Source organism: Bos mutus, chromosome 23 (assembly GCF_027580195.1).
Source record: "Bos mutus isolate GX-2022 chromosome 23, NWIPB_WYAK_1.1, whole genome shotgun sequence".
Taxonomy (NCBI): domain Eukaryota; kingdom Metazoa; phylum Chordata; class Mammalia; order Artiodactyla; family Bovidae; genus Bos; species Bos mutus.
The window spans coordinates 22,711,603-22,736,786 of record NC_091639.1 but is presented as its reverse complement, the minus strand read 5'-3'; the positions used below and the strand labels follow the sequence as shown (position 1 = coordinate 22,736,786).

The 25,184-nt window shown below is 51.2% G+C and overlaps 2 protein-coding genes across 4 annotated transcripts in view; one reads left to right on the top strand and one right to left on the bottom strand.

Annotated features, from left to right (window-relative positions):
- The window catches only part of PPP1R10 (protein phosphatase 1 regulatory subunit 10), a 37,899-nt gene extending 31,224 nt beyond the window's left edge, over nucleotides 1-6,675 (top strand). For both annotated transcript variants that reach the window (XM_070360809.1, XM_005911980.3), the window contains exons 7-20: nucleotides 811-888; nucleotides 1,037-1,210; nucleotides 1,388-1,493; nucleotides 1,590-1,702; nucleotides 2,182-2,282; nucleotides 2,539-2,683; nucleotides 2,760-2,918; nucleotides 3,027-3,273; nucleotides 3,422-3,485; nucleotides 3,589-3,783; nucleotides 3,920-3,995; nucleotides 4,199-4,312; nucleotides 4,477-5,187; nucleotides 5,444-6,675. In XM_070360809.1, the coding sequence (XP_070216910.1) occupies nucleotides 811-888; nucleotides 1,037-1,210; nucleotides 1,388-1,493; nucleotides 1,590-1,702; nucleotides 2,182-2,282; nucleotides 2,539-2,683; nucleotides 2,760-2,918; nucleotides 3,027-3,273; nucleotides 3,422-3,485; nucleotides 3,589-3,783; nucleotides 3,920-3,995; nucleotides 4,199-4,312; nucleotides 4,477-5,187; nucleotides 5,444-5,553 (2,393 nt within the window). In that variant the 3' untranslated portion in view covers nucleotides 5,554-6,675. The remainder of the gene's footprint in view (nucleotides 1-810; nucleotides 889-1,036; nucleotides 1,211-1,387; nucleotides 1,494-1,589; nucleotides 1,703-2,181; nucleotides 2,283-2,538; nucleotides 2,684-2,759; nucleotides 2,919-3,026; nucleotides 3,274-3,421; nucleotides 3,486-3,588; nucleotides 3,784-3,919; nucleotides 3,996-4,198; nucleotides 4,313-4,476; nucleotides 5,188-5,443) is intronic.
- Nucleotides 6,676-11,617: 4,942 nt separating this feature from the next.
- On the bottom strand, nucleotides 11,618-24,411 carry ABCF1 (ATP binding cassette subfamily F member 1). Of its 2 annotated transcripts, none has more exons than XM_005906937.2 (25): nucleotides 24,256-24,411; nucleotides 20,565-20,611; nucleotides 20,249-20,347; nucleotides 19,961-20,090; nucleotides 19,776-19,813; nucleotides 19,580-19,690; nucleotides 18,795-18,869; nucleotides 18,600-18,716; nucleotides 17,700-17,801; nucleotides 17,344-17,466; nucleotides 16,887-16,987; nucleotides 16,701-16,786; nucleotides 16,261-16,400; nucleotides 16,028-16,176; nucleotides 15,683-15,766; nucleotides 15,413-15,537; nucleotides 15,115-15,227; nucleotides 14,821-14,992; nucleotides 14,650-14,724; nucleotides 14,466-14,536; nucleotides 13,136-13,168; nucleotides 12,885-13,053; nucleotides 12,618-12,682; nucleotides 12,458-12,530; nucleotides 11,618-12,315 (listed from the first exon to the last, which is right to left on the bottom strand). In XM_005906937.2, the coding sequence occupies exons 1-25, from the start codon at nucleotides 24,326-24,328 to the stop codon at nucleotides 12,149-12,151; spliced, it is 2,538 nt and encodes an 845-aa protein (XP_005906999.1). In that variant the 5' UTR covers nucleotides 24,329-24,411; the 3' UTR covers nucleotides 11,618-12,148. The 2 variants fall into 2 exon arrangements, with proteins under 2 accessions (XP_005906999.1, XP_005907000.1); XM_005906938.3 differs by having other exon boundaries at nucleotides 19,961-20,087.
- Nucleotides 24,412-25,184: the final 773 nt, after the last annotated feature.

The window sequence follows — 25,184 nt, the reverse complement described above, 5'->3', positions numbered from 1 at the left end:
AAAAGTGGAAGTGAAGTCTCTCAGTCGTGTCCAACTCTTAGCGACCCCATGGACTGCAGCCTACCAGGCTCCTCTGTCCATGGGATTTTCCAGGCAAGAGAACTGGAGTGGGGTGCCATTGCCATGTTAGGATATTATATTTCTTCATTGGGGATGCATTGGGGTTCACACTGCACTAAGTATAGAAGTTACCGGTTTTGTGACTGTTTTGAAAAGTTGTTTTGATGTTCTACCATAATCTCGTCATTGAATGAGCCCATAATTGGAACGTTGGCCCGGAAAGAGGTCCTGTAGACAGGAGATGTTATTTGCCAAGTACAGAAGGAAAGAAAAGGCAACAAATTTTTCTCCCATGTATTTAGAAATAAATTGTTTTTTATCTTTAAATTCTCTGACCATCTTTTTTCTCTAGATAAACTGTTTCATTCATTCTAAATTGGTCTGGTTTTCAATTTCTTTTTTCACTCTTGCAACATCTAATTGATTTTTTAAAAAGCTGTTGTCACTAGCAGCATTCTAGGAAAAAAAGATTGCCTAGAAAATGCTTTTTAAAGAGGATCTAAATGTGCCTCCTTGAAATTTTGCATTAAGTTTCCCTTTAGGATGAGGTAGACTAATACAGTTTCTTTTTAAATCTAATAGCCCTTCAGATACTTGAACTCTGCCCACCTTTCTCCTGATTTTATTGTAATAAGTGGGTAGGGGAAGAGCATAGGCACGGGTTTATTCTGCCATCTTCTAGTTTTATGACTTGAATCTCCATGCAGTATGTTACATTACTTAGGCATTTCCTCTTTCTCTTACCTGCAGAACTCCGGAAATTGGCCTCAGTCCTTGTCAGCGACTGGATGGCGGTCATCCGCTCCCAGAGCAGTACCCAGCCTGCTGGTAAGCTCTTTGGCCCTTGATCCCTTGGATTTCTTTCTTTCTTTCCCACTGGGTTGTGGCCTTCCATGCCCATAGCCTGCTTTTTATTTCTGACAGTCTTTCTCTTTGTCTAAATAAAATCCTTTTCTTCTCTGTTTTTCCACAACAGAGAAAGATAAGAAGAAGCGGAAAGAAGAGGGAAAGAGTCGAACCACCCCTCCTGAGCGACCGGTGACTGAGGTGAAGGCTGAGACTCGGGCTGAGGAGGCCCCCGAAAAGAAGAGGGAGAAGCCCAAGTCTCTCCGCACCACAGCGCCCAGTCACGCCAAGTTCCGCTCCACCGGTAAGACTGCCTTCTGGCCTCTGGAGGGTCTGTGGGTAGGCACACAGCCGGGCCTGCAGACTTCTGCCGCAGCTGTAGAAGACGGAACATTAGTGGGTGAGGCGCCACGGGGGTTTATACGGCTAGATGAAGGTTAAGGGGCAAAGTCCATCTCCAACATCATGTCTTTTCCCTCAGGACTAGAGCTGGAGACCCCGTCTCTGGTGCCCGTGAAGAAGAATGCCAGTGCAGTGGTGGTTTCTGACAAGTACAACCTTAAACCCATCCCCCTCAAGCGTCAGAGGTACGGAGCACATTCTGGGTTCTGAATGGTCGGGGTCTGTGGCCCTGAGGGAGAAGGAAGGGGCAAGTCTGGTGCTGACGGTTCCCTTTCTCACAGTTCTGCAGCTGCCCCAGGAGATGCTGCCCCGCCAGCAGAGAAGAAATACAAACCACTCAACACAACACCCAACGCCACCAAAGAGATCAAAGTGAAGATCATTCCACCACAACGTGAGTCTAAAGTGGGAGGACGTACTTTGAATTGGGAGCCAACTCTTCATGGGAATGAAACGCTTTTCTCCATTTTCATTTGATTTATTGGTGTCTTTTGACGTGGGTACCTCAGAAATTCCCTCCATGGGAATCGTTCAGAGGATGGCTTAGGAGTGATTTGAGAGATGGACTAGGGAGGCTTGCTGCTCAGTGACTGGTTGGGGTGCTCCCAGCTGTCACGTTCGTGGGGGCTGGCTTTGTCACTTACCTGAGCTGTGATTCATATCCAGAGCCATGGCTTACCTGCCTTTAGAAGAAAGAATGACAAGAATTTCTTGGGCAAATCCTCCTACATACGCTTCCTGGTCACCTTGAGCTTATTGTATCCAACATTCAGGCAGCAGAATTTCTATTGACCAATTTTCTGCCCAGACTTTGTAAGAATAGGCTCATAAAGAGGTCTGATGATGCTATGTTATGTTTTTTTTCTTTTGCAGCTATGGAGGGCCTGGGCTTTCTGGATGCACTCAATTCAGCTCCTGTCCCAGGCATCAAAATTAAGAAGAAGAAGAAGGTGCTGTCACCCACAGCTGCCAAGGTACGGGCACTGGGCAGTAGGTGCCAGTGACCAGGTAGAAAAGGTACAGGGAAAAGAAGGGCCCAGCAGCTTGGAGCGCTTGGGGGATGCAAGAGACGTTGTCTCAGACGTAGACTGGTGGCAGCAGCAGAGTGTTGTCAGAGGTGGTCTTCCTTGACAGGAAGTGTCGGGATCCTTCCTAGAACCTGAACTGATTGCCCTGCCTTGACCTTGCCTTTCCTGTGTGCCCCAGTGACTTCTTTTTCTTCCACAATAGCCAAGCCCATTTGAAGGAAAAACAAGCACAGAACCAAGCGTGGCCAAACCTTCTTCCCCAGAGCCAGCACCTCCTGAGACTATGGACACAGAACGTCCCGGGACCCCAGTTCCCCCTGTTGAAGTCCCAGAGCTCATGGATACTGGTGAGTTCAGAACCTGGATCAGGTTTGGGGGTTCTTTGAAAGGAAGGGACTGGTCTGAAATCACTTCTGCTTTCAGCCTCTTTGGAGCCAGGAGCTTTGGATGTGAAGCCAGTGGAGAGTCCCAGTGATCCTAGCCAGCTGACCCGGAAAGGCAGGAAGAGGAAAACTGTGACGTGGCCGGAGGAGGGCAAGCTGAGAGAGTATTTCTATTTTGAACTGGATGAAACTGAGCGAGGTGAGCGATCCAGTTTCCTCTGTAGGAGGTGGGGTTGAAGGACTTGGTTGGTAAACGGACTTGGTTGGGCTTACTTTCCCCTCTTGCTTTTCTTCTCCTGGGTGATAGTAAACGTGAATAAGATCAAGGACTTTGGCGAAGCAGCTAAGCGAGAGATACTGTCAGACCGACACGCATTTGAGACTGCCCGGCGTCTGAGCCATGACAACATGGAGGAGAAGGTGCCCTGGGTGTGCCCCCGGCCCCTGGTGCTGCCCTCGCCCCTCGTCACCCCTGGAAGCAACAGCCAGGAGCGGTACATCCAGGCTGAGCGGGAGAAGGGGATCCTTCAGGAGCTCTTCCTGAACAAGGAAAGGTGAGCAGGAGTGGGGTTGCTCCCTGAGGTATTGAGCCCTTGAGGTAATCAGAAGGGGGTGGGGGTTAGGAAGAAAGTGGAGGGCCTGAGTAAATAATTTGACTGTCATTCTTTTACTTTTTTCTATCGCCTGCGGCATTCCTGACAGCCCTCATGAGCCGGATCCTGAGCCCTATGAGCCTATCCCTCCAAAGCTCATCCCCCTAGATGAGGTGAGTATTGCATGCTGATGGAGGTTGTGATTGTTAATGCCTCTTTCATGTGAGACAGTCTCTTCATTCTTTGTTGGTCCCGATTGTCCACTTGTTCTTCCAGGAATGTTCCATGGATGAGACCCCATATGTTGAGACCCTGGAACCTGGGGGAGCCGGTGGGTCACCTGATGGAGCAGGTGGTTCCAAGTTGCCTCCCGTTCTGGCTAATCTTATGGGGAGCATGGGCGCCGGGAAGAGCCCGCAGGGTCCTGGAGGAGGGGGCATCAACGTGCAGGAGATCCTCACCTCCATCATGGTACGAGCCTCTCTCCTGCCCCTCTCCTGCCTCCCTTGCTCTTCACTCCCCTTCTGCTCGCCTCCCCATCTGCTTGCGCCTCAGGGTATTACCCTTCTTCTCTGTTGACCTTGTCCTCAATGTCCTTGCCTTACAGGGTAGCCCCAACAGTCACCCCTCAGAAGAACTGCTGAAGCAAGCAGACTATTCAGACAAGATCAAGCAGATGCTGGGTAATGCTCAGGGCCAGCCCCCGGGCCTGGGCGAGGGGACCGGCAGTGGACTTGGGGGAGCTCGGGTGTTGAGGGGAAGACTGGATAGAGAGTGGCACTCTGCCAGGTTGGTGGGAAGGGCTGGCTGGACGTGCCTAAGCGGGAGGACATCATGCCGCTCTTCTCGAATTCTCTTGCTGACTGCTTCACTCCTTATTCAACAGTGCCACATGGACTCTTAGGCCCTGGTCCGATAGCCAATGGTTTCCCACCTGGAGGTCCTGGGGGCCCCAAGGGCATGCAGCACTTCCCCCCTGGACCTGGGGGGCCTATGCCAGGTAGGTGGAGAGCAAGCGGTTAGAAGGGGCTTGTCTGCTGGATTGGGCCTGGTAACAGCGCAGGGTTGACTAGACCTGGGGGTGGTTTAGGTTGGGAGATGGTGGTCCCTAGGTATAATTCAGGTAGCTGACCTTGTCTCTCCCTTTTTTTCCCCTCCTAACAGGTCCCCATGGAGGCCCTGGGGGCCCTGGTGGGCCGGTGGGTCCACGTCTCCTGGGTCCTCCACCCCCGCCCCGGGGGGGTGACCCCTTCTGGGATGGCCCGGGTGACCCTATGCGGGGTGGCCCGATGCGGGGCGGGCCAGGACCTGGCCCTGGGCCATACCATAGAGGCCGCGGTGGCCGAGGAGGAAATGAACCTCCCCCTCCTCCTCCTCCATTCCGGGGGGCCAGAGGAGGTCGCTCTGGAGGCGGACCCCCAAATGGACGAGGGGGCCCTGGTGGGGGCATGGTTGGCGGCGGTGGACATCGTCCCCACGAAGGCCCTGGTGGTGGCATGAACAGTGGCAGCGGACATCGTCCCCATGAAGGCCCTGGCAGTGGCATGGGTGGTGGGCATCGCCCCCACGAAGGCCCTGGTGGTAGCATGGGTGGGGGGCACCGCCCCCACGAAGGCCCCGGCGGTGGCATGGGTGGAGGCAGTGGACATCGCCCCCATGAAGGCCCTGGTGGAGGAATGGGTGCTGGTGGTGGCCATCGGCCCCATGAAGGCCCTGGACACGGGGGACCCCATGGCCACCGGCCTCATGATGTCCCTGGTCACCGAGGCCACGACCACCGAGGGCCACCCCCTCACGAGCACCGTGGCCATGATGGCCCTGGCCATGGAGGAGGGGGCCACCGAGGGCATGATGGCGGCCACAGCCACGGAGGAGGTGAGTTTGCTCCCTGTCCCCCACATACAGCTCTTGGTGTCCCGTACAAGTTTCTGGGAGGCCTCACTACTGGGGGTATGTCAGGCAGGACATGAGGTCACCTCAGTCCCAGTTCCCAGCATCCCCTTTTGCCTTTCTCCCAGGCCCCCAAGACTAGGTCTCTGAAAGACGGCGCTCAGGATGCCTTGGACTGGGGGGGTGAGTGGCACTGGCCTCTGAGCCTTCCTGTTTAACGACCCCATCCTCATCCCCACAGACATGTCGAACCGCCCCGTGTGTCGGCATTTCATGATGAAGGGCAACTGCCGCTACGAGAACAACTGTGCCTTCTACCACCCGGGCGTCAACGGGCCGCCCCTGCCCTAGGCCCCCGCCCGCCCCGCCCTGTGGACTGCAGCCTTGCTCCTTCCACTCTCTTATGGCTTCTGTGAGGCCCATTTCCCCTTCCCCCAGCTGATGAGGAGCCGGCCCCTCAGTGCCCACACGCCTGGGTTCTGGGGGTTTTCTGATCACTGGTGCGCATCAATGTACATATTTTCCTCCAGTCTGGGGAGGAGAGAGACTGGACACATTCTGTACCCTGGACTGCTGAAGAGGAGACCCAGTTGGCTTCACTCTTTGAGGAGTTTTGCCCTGTATCCCAAGCCCCTTTCCGGTATTGCCCTTCACGCCTGAGAACCTAGAGCTGGTTATCCTGGAGAACACCTCTGCTCTCCTGCTGTGGGTCTTCGACATGCACAAGGAACTCTGACGTGGGATCAGCTGCACTTATGAAATCCTCCCAGCCACGTTCATTTCCCCATGGGTGGGGATGTAAAGGGGTACCGTGTACCCCACTGCACTGAGAGGGCTCAATCAGGCTGGATTTGAGTTCTGGAACACATCGTCCCCACCCCTCCCCGAACACAGGCTTTTTACATTGAGTCCTTTCTCAAGTGAGACTTTTGCAACCTTCGAGGACACTCAAGTTTTGCGCCTTGAGTGTGCTAGGTTCAGTGATGGCAGATCACACCTGCAGCCCGTGAAAGTTGTAGCTGGCAGAGGTGAGGCCATGGTGGTGGTCCACCCTTGCCTACAGCTCTTTCTGGAAACTGTAAAACAGTGAGACCAGCTTTTCATCAACTGAAGCCTGGCATGCTGGGCCTGACAGTCACACTACATGCACTGCCTCTGGGAGTGAGCGTGCTCCTGGTCCCCACCTGGAACCTCGTAGGTGTGAGGCCTCCAGCTCCCTTGCCCTGTCAGCCACCTCTGAATCCCCACCAGGTGCCTTCCTGGGTGGATTCGATAAGATGACCTGCCCTCTCCCAGTCCTCTCCTTCACCCGTCTCAGCATCAGTTGTTTTCTATGAAAACAGTGGATTGGTTAGGTTTTGTGCAGGGTCTTGGGTTAGAGCCACAATGGATTTGAGGATGAGTATTTTCTTTTTCTTTTGGTTTTGTATATTTTGTACATTAATAATAAACAGTGGAAAGAGAAGTATTTAACCTCCGGTGTGTTTGGACTCTGTTAGAAACCATTATTAGCTGTGGTCAAAGGTTCATCAGTACCTCTGGAGTGGTTTTCAGTCCTTTGTTTTTGGTAAGTGAAACACGGGTGAAGGAGTGCTTTGACTATAAATACCACACAGGGTACAGGGTAGGTGGCGTGCAGTTCAGCGTTGGGGAGGGCAGAGCTCACAGATCACCCACTGCGGGAGGTACAGGCATGTTGAGTCTAGTTGATTCTAAGAGCCCTGTGACTAGCTTAGGGGAGGGATAAAAGTGAAGAAGGAAAAATCCAAGAGCAGTTCCTAGGGAGGGAAGGAAGGAAAAACAGGTGGATTCTTGCAAGACGAGCAGCTCCAGTGGAAAAATTTTAGAGTGTAGACAGCTTACTCCCGCAGCTCTGCAGTGTAGAGGGAAACAGGCCTGCTGCTAGGTGTAGACTGAGTTATTTTTAGATCTTAAGGCTAGGTATTGAGGGCGTAACTGATGGAGTAAGATTCCCAGGGATGGTAATTCCCTGGTGGTCCAGTGGTTAGGATTCAGTAGTTTGACTGCTGAGACCTGGGTTTGATCTCTGGTTGGGGAACTAAGATCGTGCAAGCTGCGCTGTGCTGCCAAGAAGAAAAAAAGTATATTAAAAAAAAACCAAAAACACTCCTAGGGAGACAGGAGGCATGAGGAGGATTAACTTTAAATAGGAAGTTCTGCTATTCTATATTAGATTACATTTTGCAGGGAGAGGGAAAAGGAGGGTGGGGATTTGGGGCTATAGGTTGAGAACAGTGGTTTCCAACCTTTCAGCATCATTGGAATTGGGAATGGGGTTCAGCAAATTTTCTGATTCAGTATGTCTGGGATGAATTCCAAGATTCTACAGTTCTAACATATTCCCAAGTGTTGCTGATTGCTGATCTGGAAAACACTAAAAGGACACAGCCCTAGAACACAAGTTTCTTGGCTGTTGTTTCCAGGATTGGCCACAAGAGGACAGCAATTCCCTAAACGTCACACGTGCCACCTGCACTGGCTTATTTTATCCTTTTGCCCCTTCTTGGGAGAGTGTTCAGTCATCCTATTGCTCTGTGCACTGGGAGAGGACCTGAGAAGACATAATACAAGGGCCACGCTAAGAAATAACTAAGTACACAGCTCAAGTGAAAAAAAGTTTAAAATTCTTGTGCTTCTGGTTCCATCGACTGCCTGCTTCTCCCCTTCTTCCATCTCCTGCAACAGGCCACAAAAACCTTTTAAGAGAACTCCTTTTTTTCTATTTTAAAACTAAATTCAGCTATTTTTCTTGCAAATTCTCCATGAAAATCCAAAATAACCTGTCACTTGAGAGTTTCCTTTTTTAAGGCAGGGAGAGAGCTTGAGCATCTGGTCCATGTCACTGTACCCACGTACCCATTTCTGTTTCTCTGAGCCTTGCTGACTCATTTGAAAAGACCCTGATGCTGGGAAAGATTGAGGGCAGGAGAAGGGGACGACAGAGGATAAGATGCTTGGATGGCATCACCGACTCGATGGACGTGAGTTTGAGTGAACTCCGGGAGTTGGTGATGGACAGGGAGGCCTGGCGTGCTGCAGTTCATGGGGTCGCAGTCGGACACGACTGCACGACTGAAGTGAAGCCCTGCAGACACATCTCTCCTTGTTTCAGGTGGTCTGTTCCTCCTCTTATTCCATTTCCACCCCCAGCCCCAAAATTACCTTTTAACTTTTGACTCCTCTGTCAACCCTTCCCTAAGCACACTGGTTCCATCTCCAATTCTGAATCACCATTATTCTTCCTCCCATTCCTGCTCCCAGGCAGTACACCTAATGTTGAAAAATCATGAAATCCTACCATCTTGGCCTAGTACAAATTACTAGCACTGATTCAACATTCACAGCTGGCTGGCAAACTTCCTAACTCCTACTGACTCTCTGGTACCAAATCCTCTGAGAAAGTCAGCCCCATGCCAAGTGAGCACCGCTTCTTCTCTTCACCTGAAAATATCTGCATTCACGTTATCTCCCTTCCTTTCTTAGAAGAGGGAGGGTATCTTCTCCTGCCCAAAGGAATATCTAACAGCACTCCTGGCATCTCCTCTCCCTATCACCCCCCACCCACCACTCTACCCAGCAGCCAGAACAATTTTGTGAAAATTCACACTCCTGCATACACTCCGATGGCCTTCTAATGCTCCTAGAACCATATCCTAACTCCCTATCAAGGTGTGTAAGGCCTCATGTGTCCTAGCTGCTGCTCAAGCTCTAAGCTCAAGCCATCTTCCAGGACCAGCTCTTTCCAGCTTCTGAGCCATTGCACATTCTGGTCCCTTCCATGAAGGCTCTTTCTTATCCATCTAGTTGGTTCCTTGTCCACCTACAGGCCTTGTCTTTAGTGTTACTTCCTGAGAAGTCTTCCCTTATCACTCACACTAAAGGCGACCCTACCTTCCACTCTAACACCGTTTCCTGTGACAAACTCCAAAGGCGCTACTGTGCCCATTTCTGCTTCTTCACCAAGCCTTGCAGGCACAGCTCTCCTGTTCCAACTGACCTCTTCTTCCTTCTTATTCCGTTTCCACCCCCACCCCCCAAATAACCTTGTAACTTCTGACCTCTGTGTCAACCCTATCTTTGCATTTCTAGCAAACTCTGGTTGCTGCTGCTGCTGCTGGTCTAGGACACGTTGAGAACCATGGTCCTAGAGCAGCTAGTTCAAGCATCTGAGCTGCTGCATCAGCACTGGCCTCACAAGGGCCACTTCTCACGTACCCAGGCCTCCTCTGAGTTCTGCACGGCCACGGCGCTCATGGCCATGGTGCTCCTCCCTGGCGTTCCCCTTTCCCACTGTATTGCTGACGTGACAGTCTTCCCTAAAACACCTGTCCTGGCTCTCGTGCCCCCTGAGGACTCATCCTTCCGTCACCTTGTCCACATTGCCAAACGTGTGGCGTTGTAGATTCTAAGTTGCCTTGAGCTCAGAAGAGAGAAAGATTACCTAGAATCTGATGATTTGGCAGGATCACGTAAGGGAGGACCTTGAGAAATAGTGAGGATCTGTCCACATCCTACAGCCCAGGGAGAATGCCCAGGGTGCTGGGGTCAGAAAACAAGGGCTGCCGTCGCAGGAACAGTCTCCTCCAGGCTGGGTGGCCAGGGGCAGCTCAGGGTCTCTGTTTCCTCATTGGGAAGGTGTGCAGAATAATCAGGAATTTTTTGAACCATTCCAAAGTGCTCATTATGAACCACATTGGTGCCTGATTTGTAGGTGACAAAGACTGTCATGAATACAAACATTTAATTTTGTTAATGAAATTTCATTTTTCAGGCTTTGGGTTAGCCATACACTGTACTGTATTAGGCTCCCCTTTCTGGAGAAGCGCATTCTTTTGTCCAGATTTAGGTGCATTACAACAGTACATATATTGAGGAAACAAAACTTCTGCCTGTGGATGGAAGTTACTTTCAGTATCTGAAGTATTTGTAGTGAAATTAGCATCAAATACTTGAAATGCAAAATTCTGGTGTTCATCTTATAACATTCCTCTGTTTTATATATCATCTCATCTATACTACTGAACAACTGAAGTGCAAAGTGTTAAGTTGTGCATGAAATACATGTAATTAAAAAAAAAAAACACTTTATAAATACTTATCTAAAATCTTAATAACCTTGTGAGGTATGTACTTTTTATCACCTTCATGTCACAAATGAGGAAACAGGTAGGAAGAAGCTAAGTTCAAGGTCACTCCGTTAGTCATGGACTTGAAGTCTGTTCTCATTGTTTTACAAAGGACCTTACTATGGAGACTACTTTAACATGTAACATCTTACTTGGCATAAGACCTTGATTTTTTTTCCCTCGAATTCCAAGATCCTTTCTAATCTGGCTGGACACATACCTGATGGTACTAGCTCTGTGACTATCTTCATACCAAATCTTAACTTTCAGTATAAACCTTGTAACTGCAGTCCAGTAGTATTTCCGGCCAGAATGTAACTTCCCAAAGTTAAGACATCCCACCTCAGGAAGCCCTGAGATGGTTCTTCACGTTCCCCTGAGAAGTGGATGCACCTGTTTTCTCTGCAATTTACACACCTGGCTCTATCCATCTGTCCGTCCTTTCCACCCCTCTCACATCCTAATTCAGGATGTATTACCTCATCCGCACTAGGAAGTTTCTGGGGCCTGTGCTGTAAGTCTATATAGTCCACCTCACCCATCACTCACTGAAATGATCACCAACCAACCACTTGGGTTTTACTTTCCAAACCCATCTCTCCAATCTAACACTAATAAAAAAAGTGGCCACACGAGCCATGTTCTTCATTAACTCCCAAAACAGTTCTTTCTTCCTTAGATCCGCTCTTTTTCCTACATTTCAAAAATGGCTCCCTGCTCATGGTTAAAAGCCTTACTATTTCTCAAGGTCCTCCCTCAAGTGATCCTGCCACAAAACCAAGTTCTGAGTAACCTTTCTCATCTATGAGCTCAAGGCCACTTAGCATCTACAACTCTGCACATTTGGCAATTACCTGTATCAACGCTGTACACTCACATCTTCTAAGTCTTCTCTGTCTAGATTATGCACGAAGGCAGACCACGTCTGCGCCCTTCCCGTATACCCCACAGTGCTACACAGTGTCTGTGGGGACAGACACTCTGGTCCCTGACCCCAGGGGTGGAGCTTGGATAGTGAGAAACCCGAGTGTCCTAGTCCTAGCTAGAAGGGAGGACTCCCTTTCCCTAGCACTCATTTGAAGGGCTGGGGGAAGGGAGAGGCTCCTCAAACAGCGAGCACTACCTAAAGTGAGGTAAGACTGCAAGTGACACCTGCCTGCACCAGTGGGGAAGACAGGCTGCCACCCACTGCTAGAAAAGCGGACACAGCAAATCAAGATTCACAAGAGTTCCAGCTCTCACGAATCTCCAAACAGCAACAAGGCGGCGGCAACTCCTTTCCTTTATTTCTTCCCCTTGTAAAGGGTGATTCAAGTTCAGCAGCATTCCTTTCCTGTCCCCAAGTCCCCCATCAGACCAGATACTGCAGGCACCAGATCCTGGGTGGCAGGAGCAGCAGCAGCTGTTGGTATCCGTTAGGTCAGCACTGAATCCACCGGAGGAGTGCAGCACCACTCAGACCACACGGCAGCTGCACCCGAAGCTTGGGGCGGCCCAGAGGCAGGCTTCCCGGTGAGGACAGAGGCTCAGACAACTGGCTGCGTGAGCTGGCTGGATGGAACCCCATGATGACAAATGTCACCTCTGCCTGTACAGAGGGACTTCAAGGACAAGCACCACTCAGTTATCTCAAGAGAAGCAGAACAGACGAGTCATTCAGAAAAAAAGAAGCAATCAAATATCCTGGTCACATCAAGACCACACTCCGCTTTCACACGCCCGAGCAGCTGCCACGCCGGCTGCAGACCAGAGCAAGCTTCCGAGTGGAGAGGAGACAGGGGATGTCCAGGAAGGAAAGCTCACTCTCGGGGCCGGCTGACCATGACTTCTCCCAGGGCCTCCAACACCTCCCGCTTGTAGTCTTCGAAGTCACCGTCAATCTGGCTAACACTCTGCTCCTCCACCACCCACAGCTGGCAGTTGGTTTCTGTGATGAGTCGGGCATCGTGGCTGACGACGATCACAGCTTCAAGGCAAGACAGCGAGAATGGAGGACAGGCAGAAAGGAAGAGGGGAATCAAAACCTTCGAGGAGGGTGCCCAGCCCCAGGACACCTACAGTCCCATCCCCAAGAGGGGCAGGAGGAGGGCAGGCCCGAGCTGACTCACCACCCTTGTATTCGTTGATGGCCTCCCCTAGAGCGTCGATAGACTCAATGTCCAGGTTATTGGTGGGCTCGTCCTATGGGGAGGAGGCATCCCGAAACCAAGTGTTAACGACCCCTACCTTTCCTGGTGTCAGCCCCGCCCCGCAGCCCCATTCACTCACCAAGATGAGGACATCGGGCTCCCGACAGGCCAGCTCTGCAAACACAACTCGGGCTTTCTGTCCACCTGGAGCAAAGGGGAAGGAGAACCACTGCACCTTCCACCACCTGACATGTCTGCAGGTGAGCCCTGAACGCCTGCGTGTGCATACAAGTGCATGCGCGCATGCTGAGGTCCCCTGAGTCCCGGTTCCTCTTCCCTCCCACCTCGAGGGACAGTGTGCGGGAGGGAATTTTGAGGAGGGGGACGCCTGCTCGGGCCCCAGTACCAGAGAGCTTGCAGATCTGGATGGTGTGGGCGTGGCTCTCCAGGCCGAAGCGGCCCAGACACTTTCGCGCATCCTGGTAGGGCAGGTTGAAGCCCCGCTGCAGGTACTCGGTGGGCGTCTCCTCCATGCGCAGCTGCTCTGCATACTGCTGGTTGAAGAAGCCAATTTTCTGCCCGAGAGGAGAGGAGGGTGGTCAATGAAAGTCAGACTTCCTCTGGGCCTCTGACTACCTGATTCCCAAAGCCACTTACCAGCCGGTGGTTCTTCCTCATTTCACCCCGAGTCTGCAAGGAAAAAGCAAGGTGGGGCGGAGTAAGCGGGGTGGAGAGGAGCCACAGCTCCACCTCCCAACTCTGAAGGGAAATGAACACCAGAACGGGGCCGGGAATGAGCCAGGCCAAGAAAGATAATACAGGTGTGTCCCTGACAGGACCACAGCAGGCCAGGAAATCAGAGGCAAGAGGAAAAGCGAGGAGGTAAGTGGAGATTCAGAACCAGGAGCAGGCTGACCATTGGCAGAAAAACCCTGTCCCCGCCTTCCAGCCAGAATTTTTCAGGGTTCCACCTCAGATGGCAATGAGTTTGTGCGAGGATCTAGGACACCTTTCTAAAGATCTACTCTGTGGGTGTGAGGCAATGTGCCTTCTCCACACTTGCCTGGAGGGCAGACAGATGGTTACAACCACCTAGCACTACATATTGGAGAAGGAAATGGCAACCCACTCCAGTGTTCTTGCCTGGAGAATCCCAGGGACAGGGAAGCCTGGTGGGCTGCTGTCAATGGGGTTGCACAGAGCTGGACACGACTGAAGCGACTTAGCAGCAGCAGCACTACATATACCGCAAAAGTCCCCAAAGCAATTCTAGGGAATTTACCTTAAGGAAAAACTAAATTCATGAACAAGTATAGTAAGACTCTTTACTATAGTACTGTCCTTCAGTGAAAAACCAGAAATGTTCTAAACGACAGATGTGAAACAAATTATAACAGATCCATGAGAAAAATGCATATAAGATTACAGGCACAAAAAAATGCTTAAAATACATTATCTGAAAAAAGGTAGCTACAAAACAATTCACAGGATAACCCACTTTTGTTAAGAAAAATAATTACATATATGCTTGTAAGGAAAAAAAAGGAAAACGATCCATTAAAATTAATACGGGTTATCTCTAGATTTTTCTGCGGCTTATGCAATTTGTTTTTCATCTGTCCCTTGCTTAGTTCCCTGATCAGGGATCTAACCCGGGCTCATGCCAGTAAAAGCCCTGAGTCCTAACTACTGGACTGCCAGGAATTCCCTGGTTCACACAATTTCTAACGATTATATAACCAGAACACACAAGCGGGATGGGGGAGGCATGCCCTTCATCTGGGCCCACTTCTCCAGGTCTGTCTCCCTGACTGATCTAAACTGTCCTCCTCTATAGCACCTCTTAAGGAAAAGAACCATCCATGACAAGTTCTGTATTTAACTCTCCACAGAAGAGAGGGCTCCCCCATTGGAGCCTCCAGGGATAGCCGTGTGCTCATGCCTCTGCTCGCCCGTCATCACGCCCCTCCCTGACTCCTGGACTCACCGGCGTCAGCTTGCCTGTCAGCAGCAGCAGCAGGGTGCTCTTCCCCACGCCGTTAGGGCCCACGATGCAGACTGCCAGAGGGAAGACAGAGGTCAGAGGGGAGGTCCCCAGAAACTCCCCGGGGCTCCTGCTCCACAGCCCGAGTCCCACCCCAAACCCTGCACCGAGCCTCCCCCCAACTCACTCCTTGAGTCCATGTCAATGCCAAAATCCAGATTCTTAAAGAGTGGTTTCTGCCCCTCATAGCCAAAGGTCACACCTGAGAAGGCAAGAAAAGCAGCACTTTCTCTTCAGAGTCCCCCGAGGGCACCCGAGAGCCCTGGCGGGGCAGTGAGGCAGGACTGAGGCTGCTCACCGTGCAGGCCCAGCACCGGAGGGCTGAGTGGCGGCGGGTCGGGGAACGTGAAGCGCACGGTGTACTCCTTGGGGCGCTTCAGCAGCTCGGGGGCCTCCTGCGACTCCTCATCCTGGTTTTTCCGCCGGCACTTCTGCTGCTTTCGAGTCAAGGCTTCCTTGGTTTGCTTCTCCTGAGGAGGACGGGAAAAGGGAGACATCCAAGCCTTGGACGGGAGGCCTTGAATGGCAGACAGGGTCCGAGCCCCCCTCCTTTTCCTGAGAAGATCCCTGCCCAGGAAGAGCCAGCGCTCACCGCCTGCTTAGTGGACTTGCCACCCGCCTTTAGCTCCTTCAGCTTTTTCTCCTGCTTCTCATATTGCTTCAGCAGTTCCTTCTGCTTTTGCTGGTACATCTTCTTGAAGGTCACTGGGGCAAGGGGACGGGGGGTCATCAATGCTTGTCCCTGTCCCCAGCAGGATGGGGAAGGGGGGGGCAGGGGTCATGTCCAGAATTCTGAAATACTCAGAATTATCACCGCATCCCTGTGTCCCTCCCTCCCAGGCCCTTCTCCAGGAACTATCCCTTTCCTCGCCCTCGAACGTCCCACGTACTGTAATTGCCCCTGTAGTAGTGAAGCCGCTGGGCGTCAAGATGGATGATGTCAGTACACACGTCATCCAGGAAGCCCTGGTCGTGGGAGACGATGAGCAGCGTCTTCCGCCAGCCCTGGAGGTAGCTGGGTTTTAAAGAGTGTGGAAATGTCACAATCTCCAGGTTAGAGTGCAGACAGGGGCAGGAAGTGAAAGAGAAAGGCTGGGGTGAGAGCTGTCAGGGGCAGAGTGGAGACCAGCGATACAAACCTATAATCCAGAGCCACTCACTTGTTGAGCCAGATGACAGCGTTGAGGTCCAGGTGGTTGGTGGGCTCGTCCAACATCAGCAGCGTGGGCTCCATGAACAGTGCCCTAGAGGGTGGGCGGCAGAAGGCAGGGTCAGTGGGAGGAAGACCCTTGCTCAGACAACCCACAGAAGCCTCTGCTAAGTGGAGCCTGAGACCATGAACACTCCTTCCCAATCTCTCCTAAGAGTTCCTGAGACAGATGAGAACACACCCCAAGACAGGGAGAGAAGCCCCCAAATCTGACAAGTCAGACAGTACGGGAGGAAGAAGACAGCAAGAACGGAAGTGTGGGCAGAGGCCGGGAGGGCAGGGGGTGGGAGCCCACCTGGCCAAGGAGACACGCATGCGCCAGCCCCCCGAGAACTTCTGTGTGGGTCGATTTTGCATCTCAGGGTCAAAGCCCAGGCCAGCCAGGATCCGGCGGGCTTTGGCCTCTGCAGCTGCCGCCCCGGTGGCCCGCAATTCCTCGTACACCTGGGAGGAGGGAGAAGAGGACACATGTTGGGGGTCCCGGGAGCCCCCAGTCTTAGCCCGTGTCCCCTGCGCCATCTCCTCTACCTTCTCGAGCCTCTCAGCAGCCGTGTCGTCGCCCTGCTCCAGCTGTCCCTGAAGCCGCCGCTCCTCTTCCAGCAGCTTCAAGCGCTTGGTGTCCGCTCGAAGGACAGCCTGCACGGCTGGCGTCTCGTCAGCTACCACCTCTGGGGGCCGGGGAGCAGTCAGGGTGCGCCCAGGGGCAAGGCTCCCACCCCCTCTTCCCTGCAGCTCCGTTTCTGGACTGCCTGACCCTGCCCAGCTCTCGGCACTTGTTCCAGCCTCTCACCGCACCCCCCACTTCTGTGGCACCCGTTTCCCAGTCCCCAGTCTCCCAACATAACCCCTCCAACTTCACAACCACGGGCTCTTCTGTTCTTGGCTGGCTCACATACCCCAGTGGCAGCCCCTCGCAAGCCCCTGAGTTTCCCCCTCGCCACCAGCTCCTCTGCCACTAGCAGCCTCACCCTGCTCGCACAGCAGCACGTCGATGTTGGGAGGGATGCTCAGGGCTCGGTTGGCGATGTGCTTGAGGAGAGTGGTCTTGCCCTTGCTGGGGAATGAGAGCTTTGAGGACCAGGCCGCCTCCCAGAACAAGTCTCTTCTCCCTCTGGCCCCTCCTCTCTCACAGCTCCAGCCCCTCCTCTCCTCACCCATTGGGTCCCACCAGCCCGTAGCGGCGGCCGGCGACGATGTACAGGTCTGCATTGACGAACAGCTCCTTGCCGTGGGCCGAGATGCTGAACTTCTCCAGCTGCGATGGTCAGCAAAGAGTGAGTACAAGAGAACTCCCTTCCATACGTCTAGCAGCTGCACCTTTTTCTCTGCAGGGAAGCCCCCTCCCCATTCACTGCCTCTAATCAGAGTCCACACCCTAAGCGTGACCAGCCTGTCCCAACCTGCTTCCCTCCAAAGCTGGACTCCTATGCTGGTTCTTCTAACTTCTTGCACAGGCTGGGAGAATTCAAGATGTGGAGAATACCTCCCAGCTTTCTTCCCAGTGGACCTCCTCCTCCTACCCACTTCCTCAGTCACCGTGGCCTCTCAAGGGAAGGGGAGAAGTGGCAGGTCCCTGGCTGAGCTGGTAGGAGGGGCCCTTTCGCACCTTACCTTGATGTCAGAGGCATTTTCTAGCATGGCCTGGCGGGAAGACACCTCTGCTTGTGACACAGAGAAGTCATTTTCAGCAGCATTGGCTGCTTTTAACGAAGCCACCTGGCGCTCATACTCCATCTGAGAAGGAAGGAAAGATCACATTTGAGGCCACTGCCTGCCACTTTCCCGTTGCCACAACACAGACCCATGTCACCAGACACCATGACACTGTGCTCACAGAACAACTGTTTCCTTACTCCAGCTGTTGTATTCAACCCAGCACCCAAAGCTCTCCCTTCACATGTCCCCTACTTGAAACATTAAAACAAAAACTTCTCCCGCCTTTGACTGCTAAGAACCCAAGGTCTTACTTGTTTCTTGAGTTTCTTCTTCTCCTTCTTGCTAAGGTGAGCATAGGGGTCATCAGCTTTGGACTCCCCTTCTTCCTCCTCCTCTTCTCCTTCCTCTGAGCCCTGTGAGAACCAGGCGATGGTAAAAACAAGGGAGCCCTTTGAGAACTTCACGTCATCCACTGCCAGCTCCACGGTCAGCTCTGTCTCTCTCCCAGAATCCTGAAATATCTTGGCGGTGCTCACATTCTCATACCCACTCTGGTTTCCTTGTAGCCCTGTATCCATCTGTGCCACCAGGAAGGTACCTATGTATGTATACATGAAGTGTAAAGGTGTGTATGTACCTGTACCTATGTAACTGTCAATACACTGTAACTGAAGGTAAAACAAAAGGAACAGGTTCTCTTCCTCATGTATCAGACGAGTTTCTCTGCAGGTAAACATGCAAAGCAGAGGTCCAGAAGCCCTGTGCAGAGCCAACAGAATGAGAACTAGCAGGTGCTGGCGGTACAGGGGAGCTCAGAGGTCACTCGATGACAGATGAGAAGAGTGAGGCCTGAAGAGGTGGCAAGACATACTCAAGATCACACAGGGAGTGGCAGAGCCAGAACCTGGGCTGAGGGTGCCAGCTGTGTCCCTTCCTCTTCTGGATCAAGAGGTGCAAATTAGGGCACTTGAACTAAGAATGGCTTTTACATTTTTGAAGAGTCTTTCCAAAAACAGAAAAGAAAAATATGTATCAGAGATTGTATGTCTGTAAGTCCAAAGTGTTTACTAGGAAGTCCTTTACAGAAGTTTGCCAACCTCTGCTCTGGGGAGTAAGAGCGCCCCAGGTCACAGCTCACGTCCTGCCCCTGGCCCAAGGGCCACCAAGCCTGAGCCCCTCAGCCCACCTCCCCCCAGCACCGAAACACACACCTGCTCTGCCTTCTTGGCCTTCTCCTTCCCTTGCTTGGGCGGTTCCTTTTCTTTTGTTACTTCCTCTTCATCCTCCTCCTCCTCTTCACTCTCCAGAGCAGCAAATTTATTTTGAGGCTACAGGGAAAATCCAGCAGGTCAGATGTAATGCTCTGATTCTTGAGACCAGCCCACCTCCCACCAGTGTTCCCTCACCTTGGCCTTCCCCTTTGACTTCTCCTCCTTTGTCTTTTTGCCCTTCAACCCTGGCTGTTGTTCCTGAGATACAGCCTGGAAAAGACACACACAGACACACAAATTAATTTGCTATACTATAGCTTGACAAGAATTTCTAGGTAGTCCAGGAGTAGCAGTTAACTGTACTAAGTCTGCCAGGGAGAAAATGAGACCCAGAAAAAACCTGGCCTCCAGCGGGAGACAGACAGTGAAGAGACGAGAAGAGAATAATGGCAAAGCTGAGGGACTGCAAGTTAGACAAATGAGCCACGCAGATGGGATGGCCCTAACACTGGAGGGCTTCCTGCAGAGGGCAAATGTTGAAAGCAGAGAGTGGTCGTGGGCTTGGAGAAGGTGTTCTAGGAAGAAGAGAAAGCATAAAGAATAAAGGCTTCAGGCTTCTCTGGTGGCTTAGTGGTAAAAAATAAAGGCTCCAGCACACAGTCAGGCCGGATTAAAACGTGATGAGGCTGACTGGTACACAAGGCAAGTCCCAAGCAATCCTGCAGGGGGGTCCTGGTGGAAGGGCAAAGACTTCAAAGTCTTTGGTTTAGATTTTGAGTTTGAAAGCAACAGAATCACTGTAAATTTCGGAGTGATAATACTTTTAAAAAAGCTGACTTTGACAGGATAAGCTGACAGTATAAGCAAGACTGGCCTGGCCTAGAAAAGCTAGTTGAAAGCATGAAAAGAAGTCAGGGAATCACCACACTGTAGCCAGAGGTGCCACATGGGGTGGGAGGGACTTGACAGAGCCATATCACCTTATTGATCCGATTCTTCTCTGGCTTGGCCGGCTTAGGAGGATGTTTTTCCTCCTCCTCCTCCTCATCTTCACTCTGATCCTGAATCAGGGCCGCAAAAACATTACCACCCTGGAGAATGAAAGGGCAGAAGTCAGTAGGATGGTCAAGGCTGCACCCCTGGGGTCTCTGTCTACCACTGAGACAGATGGCTTACCTTGGTTTTCTTCCCTCCTCGGGGTACTGGGGCAGGTACTGAAATGACAAGGGGAGAAAGTGAGCTGGGAAAGAGAATGGCCATGTCCACCCCTCAATCTACTCCAACTCCAAGATCAAGGAATGAACCCTTGACTCTTCCTGACTCAAGGGTTCCAGGTACCCATCTCCCCTCAGTGCATTTACCCTCGTCCTCCTCATCGCTGGCTGGTACTGACAGCTTCTTAAGACGCTCCATGAGCTCCTTCTCCTCTCCATCATCATCCACATCCTTTTTCCGCCTCCCTTTTCGGGTGTCTCGCTTCTTTTTTTGCTGCTGAAAGCCAAACAGGGTGAGAGAATGAAGCCTGGGCCACTGCTGTATCTCTGCCCCAGAGTGCGCTCCCCGTCAGCTGAGTGAACTAGCGTGGGCTGTGGAGGGGCTGGCGGACCGAAGATGCCTCCAGGGAGTGGTGGGTCTGCTGACACCCGTACCTGCTGCTGCTGCTGCTGCTGCTGTTGCTGCTCCTTCTCCTTGAGCACTTTCTCTTCTTCCCCAGCCTGTTTGTCTTCTACTGCCAGCTCCTCGAAGAACTACAACAGGAGTTAAGATCTAGGTAAACACAGCTCAGAGACCAATCAAGCCCTTCACCACCACGCATGTACCCAGGGACCTGCCATGCACATCATCCCACCTTGCTCCCTCTCCCGACAAGACCTCTTCCCCTCCCTCCTGCCCCCACCGACTTCACAGTGCCACCTTCTGCTCGGAAACACCACAGTCCCCTCTCCTCACCCCTCACTGCCTCACCGTCTTTTTGGTCTTCTTGTCCTTCTTCCCTTTCTTCACCACTTTGTCTAGAAGGGTTAAGCAGATGTTGTAAATGATGATGTGCAAATTCCAAAGCCACCCTGATCTCACCTGCCAATCCTCAGTGGACTCTACCCTCCCTAGTCACTGTTTTTCTAGCTCCCTCCCTGGACACTGTCCCATGAGACAGACAATCGTGGCTGGTCTAGTGGGAGGCAGCAAAGGAGAATCCACAAGGTGATGGCAGAGGTGGGAAGTAAGACAGTTTTCAGAGATGATGCCAATGTTATTAAGTGGCAAAATTAGCTGAGCTAGTGGTACCATGAATAACTCAGGATATACTGAGAGAGAAAGACCTTTCCCCACTCCAGTCATCCATGGGGGAGAAAAGTAGGACAAAGTATTATATGTCATTTTTAGAACCTGCAGACCATGAAAACAAAGCCATCTGCTAAGTCAACAAACACCTGGGTCTCTGCCGAACCTGCTCCGCTTGCACTTCCGGCACAAACTGTGCTGTGTTAGGCTTAACTGGGCATCGGTCCTTCATCTCAGAGTGACCTGAGACACTGCTTAGCTCGTGTTCCCAGGGAGCAAAGTGGGAAGTTGAAAAAAGTTCACTGACAAATCCCAGCCTCTCCTTTCTGTCCATCTCCTTTCCTTTTCCCTGAAGATGGAGGGTTACGTCTAACTCCTTCCCAACATAAGACGGGGAGGCAGCCAGCAGCCTCGTGATTTCTCTCTACTCCTAGGCCTATCTACCATCACATTCACCCCTAACCATCCCACCGCCTACTGCTGTTCGATTCTATCCAAAGGCACTCCTGGAGTCACTTAATTTCCCCCATCCCCAAACAAAAACAAAGCCTTCTGCTATCTACCACATTAAGTATTCTCAGACCAGAATGCCACCGAGTCCAAAACAATCATTTATTCAGATGCTGAGCATCTACAGTGTCAAAAAGTGGATAAAATGAAGGTCAAGCCCTATAATTTAGGGCCTCACAAACGAGAAGGGCGTATCCTATTTCTTCTCCTTTTTCCCTAATCCATACTCATGTTGTGGACACTGGCTTTTCCCTGCTCCTTGGTAACTCCCAGGCATGCTTTTATGCCTGTCTTTGCTTAATCAGTGACCTCCACCCTGAACACACTTCAAAATCTGATCCCTGTACGGGGTGACTAGTGTGATGGAACTGAAAAGATGTGGAGAAATAATGAAAGACTTCCTATATATGCTATTCTGAGGACTCTAATCCTAAAGCCACTAAGAGGGAGGACCCATTGTAGTACACAAGCCGGAATGATGCGATCAGCTCACTCTGACAACACTCAGAAGTGACTCAGACACTAATTTCTCTCCACGGACTAATACAACCACGCCTCCTGACCATTGGTTCAAGTGTGAGAAGTATTATCACCCAGGAGCAGGAAAAGGCTAAGTGTGGCTAAAGCTACTCTGTACCCTCCATGTCTTACCCCACCACAATGGCTCCTGCCTTTAGTAAGGACACCACTGAAGCGGTTCTTCATTTCAAAGCCAAGTGAGGCACTTTCTGAAAACTTACACTCCCCCCCACCCAATTACTGTTTCTATTCTTGTCTTCACTGAGTCTCAAAAGTGCAGTCCACACTAGCCCCCTCCTCGTCTTCCATTCCTTTTTGAATATACCACAATCTGACTTACTTTCTAATGAACACTACTTTTGTCAAAGCTGCCACCATCCTCTTAGTTGTTCAATTCAAAAAGGGCTGTTGTTGTGGGGGTTTTTTTGTAGTCCTTATTTTGCTTGATTACTCAGCAACATTCCATGCTAATTCCCTCATCATTTTCATTCTTCTCTCCTGTTGTTACTTAGCGTCAGGGATCCTAATGGTCTGCCTCTAGTTTCTCTGGCTGCTCGCCTTTCTTAGTCTCATCTCCTCAGCCTCCTTCCCTACATGTCTTCCCTTAATTGTTGACGTTCTCTTGGGTTCCCATCTTAGACCTCTTTTCACTTCAATCCAGACACTCTCTAGGGGACTCCTCGGATCCAACAGCTCAACTACACCTGTGTCCTCACTCCCAGTCTACCGCTCTCTCCATGGCCACTGAACAAACTCCTTGCCATCTCAGAAATCTCCAGTTTAGCATTCAATAGCTGACCTTACCTCTTCCTGCTTCCAACCCATAGCCCATTACAGCTTTCAATGAAGAGCCTAGTACCCACGGAATTATTCAAGTGATGTCAGCCTTAATTCTTCTCCCCTTAGTTGGTTCCCAGCTCTAGTCAATGCCCTGACTTCCTCTCTTATCACTTCTCACAGGGATCTTTACCAGAGCCTCCTAAATGGTCTCCCTGACTCCAATCATTTCTATGCACTTCAATGGGTCTTCCTTCTTAACGTCTTTAGGATTAAATTCCTTGGAATACTGTATAAAGCCTTTCAGTATCTTGTCTTGCACATCTTTTCAATACCATCACATAAGTCAGTACAATACTGGGAACCAGCCAGGCTCAACTACATCTCTATCTTTGCATTAACTGTACCCTCTGCTTGCTTAGAACCTTCTTCCCCTTGCTAACTCATAATGATCCTTCGAGAATGAACTCAGCTATCACATATTCCTGGGAGGCTTTGCTGACGCTCCCATCCTATCTGCCTATATGTTGCCCCTGTCTTCTCTAGTCCCACAGCATTCTCAAGCACATTCCCTGACTAAAGCTCTGTCCCCTACACTAGACTTGTCCCTTCTCCATAGGCAAGTCTTTTCATCCCTACATCTCCAGTTCTGTAAATTAGTCACTGTTTACCCACTATAATTATTTCCATCCATCTTATCTCTCTCTTGAAGTACCTTCAAGTCTGGGAGAAGGTCTTCATATTTTTTTGTCCCTTCTCCAAAGCACAATGCATAATTAAAAACAAGTGGCTCAACAAACATTAGCTGTTTTTAAGTAAAACTTAATCCTCCATTCCAACACCCAGTATCTACCTTCTTGCTCCACTTGAGTCAAAAAGGTGTCTTATGAAAGCTGTCTTAGGCACGACTCCATGAAGGAATCAGCCTCTCTTGAGAAGCAGATGGGACCCCAGGTGAGTGCGAGTTGCGCTGGCACGGAAGAATAGGTCGAGGCACAGCTTATATATTCCTGCCGGTTGTGGAATACGGTGTGACCGAGATATCCAAAAGAGAAGAAAACAGGGCTTTTCTCATTTCCCCCATCTCTTCTTCCTACCATATCCTCTTCTTGGAATAATCTTTTAAGTTTTTTTTTTTTTTTAACGCGGACCCTCTTTAAAGTCATTACTGAATCTGTTACAATAATGCTTCTGTTTTATGTGTTGTCTTTTTTGGCCAGGAGGCTTGTGGAAATCTTAGCTTCCTCACCAGCGATCCCGCACCTCCTGGATCGGCAGGTCAATTCTTAACCAATGGATCACCAAGGGAAGTCCCCCATACGCTCTTCCCCGTCTCTTGTGCGGTGTTACTGAAGCTCGTGCCTCACAGCCAGACACCTTTTCTTTTCGCCGGCATCCCAAAAGCACTCCTGCCAGGGCAAACTCTTTCCGGCCCCACTGCACGCATGCGCAGTAGCCCCCCGAACGGCCCGGTGAGTCTCGCGCCCGCCACCCTCTCCTAGGACCCAGCGCACATTTCTTTCTCTTCTCTTTTCTACCTTCTTTCTCCTCTGCCTGCCAGCCTTACCTGTGGGGCTCGTGGTCTCTCCGTCCCCGATCCACTCGGGCTCCGGCGGCTGCTGCTTGGGCCCCTTCGGCATCGCGGTGGCAGTTATGGTAACTCTGGCTTCGCCGGGTGCTATTTCCGCTTCCGGTAGCGTGGGGCCCGGAACCAGACTTGCTCTCTAGGCTGTCGACTCCGCCCCTGGACGGCCCACGTGCCCGCCGCGCCGTCCAGTAGTGGGCGTGCCTGAGACCTGCTGGGGCGTGGCCTGCTATGACAGGGCGTGGCTGGTGCCCGCCAACTCGGGTCGCGACAGCAGGTTTAAGACAGTCGAGGAACCCCAATGATTCTACGACGCCGCATGACTAAGTGACAGAACATAATCATTTCCAACTAGTATGAAAGAGTGAAGTCTTTTTTTTTTTTTTAATAAAAGTGAAGTTGCTCAGTCGTGTGCAACTCTTGCGATTCCATGGACTGTAGCTTACCAGGCTCCTCCGTCCATGGAATTTTCCAGGCAAGAGTACCGGAGTGGGTTGCCATTTCCTTCTCCATGAAGTCTTTAAAAAAAAAAAAGACAAAACTGAACGTTACCTTGTTACCAGTCCTTTCTGATTGGTAAGGAGCAGAAAAGCAAAGTCCACTAACTCAGGAAGAGGCTTTGTCGGTCTAGTGCTGAGATATGTCACAAAATCCCGAAGTGTAGAGATGTAAACGAGGACTGTAGCCTAACAAACAGGAATCACAGTGCAGTGGGGCTTGGGTTCACTTTTTTTTTGGTAACAGCTTTTCCAAGGTGTAACTGACTTAAGGTAAACTTTATATATTAATACAATAGATAACCAATAAACTGCAAAGTGAATGCTATAAGTTTTGACATGTTCAGTTCAGTTCAGTCACTCAGTGTGTCCGACTCTTAGCGACCCATGAACCGCAGCACTCCAGGCCTCCCT